This window comes from Penaeus japonicus, unplaced genomic scaffold (genome assembly GCF_977035675.1).
Source record: "Penaeus japonicus unplaced genomic scaffold, GWHDUDI00000001_assembly GWHDUDI00000012, whole genome shotgun sequence".
NCBI classification, from domain to species: Eukaryota; Metazoa; Arthropoda; class Malacostraca; order Decapoda; family Penaeidae; genus Penaeus; species Penaeus japonicus.
Window position 1 is genome coordinate 41,497,728 of NW_028234414.1, and position 7,500 is coordinate 41,505,227.

Here is a 7,500-nt window from a genome sequence, read left to right on the forward strand (position 1 = left end):
GACAAGAGAGGAGGACGAAGAGAAGGAGAAGGAGAAGGAGAGATGCACAAGAGGAGAACGAGGAAGAGAGGGGCCACAGATGGAGAGGATGACGCAGAAGAGGAAGACCAGGAGGAGGAGGAGGAGGAGAAGAGGAAGAAAATGGGGAGGAAGAGGGGAGGTAGAGGAGGAAGAAGAAAATGCTAAGAGAAGAGGACGAAGAGAAGGAGAAGGAGAAGGAGAGATGCACAAGAGGAGAACGAGGAAGAGAGGGGCCACAGATGGAGAGGATGACGCAGAAGAGGAAGACCAGGAGGAGGAGGAGGAGGAGAAGAGGAAGAAAATGGGGAGGAAGAGGGGAGGTAGAGGAGGAAGAAGAAAATGCTAAGAGAAGAGGACGAAGAGAAGGAGAAGGAGAAGGAGAGATGCACAAGAGGAGAACAAGGAAGAGAGGAGTCACAGATGGAGAGGATGACGCAGAAGAGGAAGACCAGGAGGAGGAGGAGGAGGGGGAGGAGGAAGAGGGGGGGGGGGGAGAAGAGGAACCTGCCCGGGTCCGACATTTCAGCTTTAACCGTAAATGCTTCGGGGCGAGTCTGCTTTAAGGTTTCTCTCGCCCTGTAAATAAACGAATCATACAGGGTATACAAAATACGTGCCCAAGAGAACCCGCCTTTTCTTTATATCGTCTTGATCATAACTCGTAGTCATCACGTCATCACGTCATCACGTCACCCGCTCATGACGAGACATATCATCCTCATGCCTCATGTCATGTCACATCAGTATGAAGACCTTCCGTCCGACTCCCTTTCAACCCCTTTCACTAAGAACCTCACGTACAGAAGACACACAAAAAGGGGTGTTCAAAATAAAGAAGAGAAAGGAAGCTGGTTACTCAAGATACAGCCCCGTATTTTACTGAACTCGACGTATTTTTACTGAACTCGACGTATTTTACTGAACTCGACGTATTTTTACTGAACTCGACGTATTTGACTGAACTCGACGTGTTTTACTGAACTCGACGTATTTTACTGAACTCGACGTATTTTTGCTGAACTCGACGTATTTTACTGAACTCGACGTATTTTTACTGAACTCGACGTAGTTTACTGAATTCGACGCATTTTACTGAACTCGACGCATTTTACTGAACTCGACGTATTTTACTGAACTCGACGTATTTTACTGAACTCGACGTATTTTACTGAACTCGACGTAGTTTACTGAATTCGACGTATTTTACTGAACTCGACGCATTTTACTGAACTCGACGTATTTTACTAAACTCGACGTATTTTACTGAACTCGACGTATTTTACTGAACTCGACGTATTTTACTGAACTCGACTGCGATCGCCAGCCATGTCCTTCCGAAACCTTTTTATCGCTCGTCATTGCCACCTCTTGCCAGGCCGCCACTGCGCTCGCCATTCGTCAGATCAGGTTAAGAGAGGTGAGGTTGAGGTGAGGTTTCGTCTGTGTTAGGTTTGTGTTAGGTTAGATTTGGTTTGTGTTAGGTGTTAGGTTACGTTAGATTTGGTTTGTGTTGGGTTTCGTTAGGTGGAGTTTGTGTTAGGTTTCGTTAGATTTGGTTTTGTTAGGAAACGTTAGATTTGGTTTGTGTTAGGTTTCGTTAGATATGGTTTGTGTTAAGTTAGGTTAGGTTAGATTTGGTTTGTGTTCGGTTACGTTAGAGTGGGGTTAGGTTAGGACAGATTAAGGTAGGCTAGTTTGATTTCTGAGTTATATTAAGTTAGGTGAGTCCATGATATATTAACTTCTAAGATAAAAAGCTAGAATGAACTACGCTTTTGTTTGGTTAACTGTCAAGCGGATTAGTTATCATCACCTGACACCATTCTGTCATTCTGAAGGTATTAGTTGAGGTAATTACAGATGTAACTTTTACTGTTTCTGGTATTAAAGGCAATATAGATTGATGTCACTTTTATGTAGCGATTTCACTCGTATCGTAAGCCATATAAAATGTTATCTGTGGTTTTGTGATTTGATTTGATTTAGAATTTGTCGTAACTAATTCTGGCAGATGCTGTATGTAGAATTTTTTTTTCCCGAATAGTATAACTTTCTCTTAATATATTGGCAATGTGCGCGGAGCAAAATATACCATGAATTCAAGTTCTATTTAAAAAATAATAATAATAATAACAAAAAATAAAAAATAATAATTATAATCTCTCTTCCTAAAGATATAAAATGAAAAACATAAAAAGCAAACAATCCGAAAAAAAAACATTTTTTAATCTCTCTTCCTAAGGAAATAAAATGAAAAACAGAAAACCAAACAGTCCGAAACAAAACAAAAACAAAAACAAAAGACAAAAAACAAAAAACTCCTTGTGTCTTTGCAACGTGGATCAGAGTAGATAAAAAATAGATAAAAAAAAGAAAAAAAAAAGACACCAGGCCTTGTGTCACGATGTTTGCGAGCGAGCACCAAAGGGGAGGGAACTATGACAGAGGAAAACATGTGGAGGAAAACACACGCACTTCCTTTTAATACTTTCCTTTGGTTAAGGTCTAAGGTCTGGGGGTCTGGGGGTCTGGGGTCTAGGGTCCGAGGTCTGGGGGTCTGGGGTCTGGGGGTCTGGGGGTCTGGGGTCTAGGGTCCGAGGTCTGGGGGTCTGGGGTCTGGGGGTCTGGGGTCTAGGGTCCGAGGTCTGGGGGTCTGGGGTCTGGGGGTCTGGGGATCTGGGGTCCGAGGTCTGGGGGTCTGGGGTCTGGGGTCTGGGGGTCTGGGGTCTGGGGGTCTTGGGGTCTGGGGTCTCCCTGTGACGGGGTGGGTAGGGGTGGGGGTGGGGGGGTGGGGTCTTGTCTTCCGAAGTGACTAGCCTTTCATGTGTCACCTTAAACTTCGTGGTTATGAATATGCAGGATCTGAAATTCAGGATTAGGAAGGAGCGAAGATGCGTTAGTTAGTAATAAAGGGAGTGACTGGAAGGATAAAATGAGTTTGGATAAGGTGAGTAATGGTTAGTTAGTGATAAAGTGAGTGACCGGAAGGATAAGGTGAGTTTGGATAAGGTGAGTAAATTGGTAGTTGGGTTATTGTGACGTGGAGTTAATTTTGATGAATATCTGTAGATGAGTAAACGGATATTAGAGATCTGTAATATATAAAGATTATAGATATGCTGAGTAAATGCAAAGGATACTATTTTTAACATGAAAATTATCCTGAATACACTGAATAGATATAGACCAGACCAACTACATTATAAATTAAAATAATCCCAAACAATAACAAAGTCAACATCACAAACAAAACGAAACACCCAACAAAGCCACGTAAACAACAACACCAACAACAACAAAAGAAAAAATAGATAAATAGATACATCAACGCAATAAATTTCGAGAATCCGAGCGAGGCACTGAACGAGATCTTTAGACTCCGGGGAACTGTGTCAAAAAAAAAAAAAAAAAAAAAAAAAAAAACAGGTAATAGAGAACGGTTGGCTAAAAGTAATAATAATAAAAAAAATGAAAAATAAAAGATAAAAAAAGATAAAAGATGCAGGTAATAGAGAACGGTTGGCTAAAAAAAATAAATAAATAAAATAAATAAAAGATAAAAAAAAAATAAAAGATAAAAAAAATGCAGGTAATAGAGAACGATTGCCTATTAAAATAATAATAATAATGAAAAAAATAAAACAAATGCAGGTAATAGAGAACGGTTGGCTATTATCGGCAGGCCAAGGTCGATGATGAGTCCAGGGAGCTACCTGGCTTGAAAACGGGGTTGTCGGTCCGTAGACTGTTCCGTTGGAAGCTCCTGGAACTTAAAGGAGAAAAAGTATCTTTAAGAATCGGTTTCCAAAGAATATATTAGAAGAGGCTGGGAGTGTGTGATATTCTTAAATGTTCCTAAAGAATATGTTAGGAGAGAGAGGCAGAGAGTGTGTGATATTCTTGAATGTTTCCAAAGAATATGTTAGGAAAGAGATATTCTTGAATATTTCCAAAGAATATGTTAGAAGAGAGAGGCAGGGAGTGTGTGATATTCTTGAATGTTTAAAACTCTAGATAATTATTTTCGATAGAATACTGCCTATAAGGAGAGACAGGAAGTTTATGATATTGTTGAATGCATGAATCCGAGAAATGTTTTCAAAAGAATACTCCACGTAAGGAAAGGCTGGAAGAATGAGTATTATGATGTCGAATCCCCAATAATTATTTTCGAAAGAATATGGCATGTAAGGAAATGTTAGGAATGTATGATGATAAGTGCTTAATCACCATTTTTTTTTTTTTTTCTTCTTTTTTCCAAGGAAAAGCTGGGAATGTATGACAGTGTTAAATGCTTAATCACCAATATATATATATATATATATATATATATATATATATATATATATATATAGATAGATAGATAGATAGATAGATAGATAGATAGATAGATAGATAGATAGATAGATTTTTTTTTTTTTAATGAATGAATGAATACAATATGCAAGGTAAGACTCAACATTGACAAGGTTGTTAAATGCATAATCCTCAAGAACGGATTTTGAAAAGAATGAGTACGCCCAACTATTTTTTTTTTTTTTTGTTTGTTTGTTTTTTTTAATAAGTAAAGCTGTAAGGTTAGACTTGAAAACAGACACCAATATCCATACATTTTGTTAACTTATTTTTTGGTCGATTTTATTATATCTTCCTTGTAAGTCAGTTTAATCTCACTAAAGATATATGTTTAGACGGACACGATAAGTGCAACTAAATGCAACTTGCAAGTTAGTGTATTTAAGTACAACAAGTTTGGTGGGATAAATATACTTCACTTTTGCATGATACTGAGAGCTTTAAAAGTGAAGGAAATCATATAGCTTACAAAAAATAAATAAATAAATGAATAGATAAATAGATAAATAAAAAAATAAATAAACTCTGAGTTATGTAATGTGATACTATAAACGTACATCAGAATATTAACCAAATTATTGAACAGATTAAGTAGATAGACAAACAAATAGATAGATAAGTAACTATATATATTTAGAAATACGAATAAATTAATAAATAGATACAAAATAAATCGACTGATAGATAGATATGTAAATAAACAGATAAACAAAATAGTAAATAAACAATAAAGAAAAGTATGACGACAAAACATCCATTTTAGAAACCGTACCACGCGGTGACACTGCAAAATATAAAGTCTATTGTGCTCTGCATATTCGACATATTTTCAACCCGGGGTTCTCGATATTGCACTTGCAACATGGACCGTTGATTGGCACTTGCTGATGGTTGCAGACAGGCCTCTCGTTCTGTCATTTATGCTGAGGAGCAGGTTTGTCTATCATGGAGTATGCTATTATTATTATTATGGATTATAAGTATTATGGATTATGCTATTATTATTATTATGGATTATAAGTATTATGGATTATGCTATTATTATTATTATGGATTATAAGTGTTATGGATTATGCTATTATTATTATTATGGATTATAAGTATTATGGATTATGCTATTATTATTATTATGGATTATAAGTATTATGGATTATGCTATTATCATTATTATGGATTATAAGTATTATGGATTATGCTATTATTATTATTATGGATTATAAGTATTATGGATTATGCTATTATCATTATTATGGATTATAAGTATTATGGATTATGCTATTATCATTATTATGGATTATAAGTATTATGGATTATGTAGGCTGGCCTTTACATGGCTTTTGGTAAACGTACAGCATGTTTTGTTCTCGTCTTGTTCTGGAATATTGATTTGTTCCTTAATTAAGGGATTATGTAAGTGCTTATGAATGATGACGATGGTTATGATGAATTTGATTAATTAATAAGTTTTACGCATCTGGAGATTTATAACATATGGTTTATCTGCGACGCAAAATGTAGAATCCTAAAAAAAAAAAAAAAAAAAAAAAAAAAAAAAAAAAAAAAAAAAAAAAAAAAACACTCGCCTCTCTTTACCCTGCAAAAAAAAAAAAAAAAATACAATATTGATTTTGATCTCCCATTTTAGTTCATTGCAAAATTATTTATTCAGATTGTTCTTTTCTTTTCGTACATTCTCTAATAAAACTAAAACTCTGGGACCTACGGTGTTTGCGTTCATTTTTGCCAAAAGGATAGCTAATTTTTTTAGCTTCTATTTTCTAATAGGAATTGTATGACTAAATGGATACGTTTTTTTATTTTATTTTATTTATTCATTTTTATTCATAGAATTATTAAAGCCATACCTTTACAGTTATTAATTCTACAACTTATTGAATTCTACAGTAAAATATAATGACTGGTGCTATTATTCGACACAACACTTGCAAGATCAGTATAACGCTGCAACATATCCTTTCAATGATATAAACCAAAACTACGGTAGAACATATAATAAAACAACAACAATATAACATCCACTTTAACATAACAACGCCATAACATACGTTATCACAACGACACAACATACACATAACAACGATATAACATATTGCACAACACATAACAGAATACATATAACAATATCCTTCCACTATAAGTTATTACTTCCGCAAGTCTTCTCTCCCTGGCTAGGATTTCTGCACGAATCTGCAATCTGCAACTTCTGCGCAATTGCATGAACTTCTCGAACTTTCCCCAAACTCCAGATTTCGCTTGTGCTGTCTGCGGCCTCTGCTTCTCTCTCCTCTCTTTCCGATGGTCTTTATTCTCCTTTTCATCTCCCGCGTTTACTTTGATCGTCTTTTATTATTTGGTAAGTTAATTATATATTTTTTTTCTTGTTTTGTTTGGATTTTCTTTTTTTTCTGTCTCTTTTCTCTTATCGCATTTTTTTATTTCATTCTGTGATAGTAATATAAAAAATGATGACGGGAATGACAATAAAAGTAATATGATCATCACAAACAATGATAGTATAGATGCAAGCACATGCACGCACACATATATACATACATACATGCATACATACATATATATATATATATATATATATATATATATATATATATATATATATATATGTGTGTGTGTGTGTGTGTGTGTGTGTGTGTGTGTGTGTGTGTGTGTGTGTGTGTGTGTGTGTGTGTGTGTGTGTGTGTGTGTGCATGTATATATATACATATACATATATATATATATATACATATACATACATATATATATATATATATATATATATATATATATATATATATACATATATATATATATGTATATATGTATATATATATACATACATATATATGTATGTATATATATATATATATATATATATATATATATATATATATACATATATATACATACATACATATATACATACTGTACATACATACGTATACATACTGTTGTTTTTTTGTTGTTGATTTTTTTTTGTGGGGTGAGGGGTATATCCATATCTCCTTTCCCATACTACAATCACTTGCGTATTCCTAACTATTACTCCGCCTTTTCCCTCTTTCCCCTCTCTTAAAACACAGGAAAAGGAAGTCTAAGCCCACT

The 7,500-nt window shown here is 34.8% G+C and overlaps 1 protein-coding gene across 1 annotated transcript in view; it reads right to left on the reverse strand.

Moving 5' to 3' along the window:
• Window positions 1-5,687: 5,687 nt before the first annotated feature.
• Window positions 5,688-7,500, reverse strand: part of LOC122263410 (uncharacterized) — a 31,018-nt gene continuing 29,205 nt past the window's right edge. The window contains exon 3 of the mRNA XM_086542184.1: window positions 5,688-5,751. Within this exon, the coding sequence (XP_086398310.1) occupies window positions 5,688-5,751 (64 nt within the window). The remainder of the gene's footprint in view (window positions 5,752-7,500) is intronic.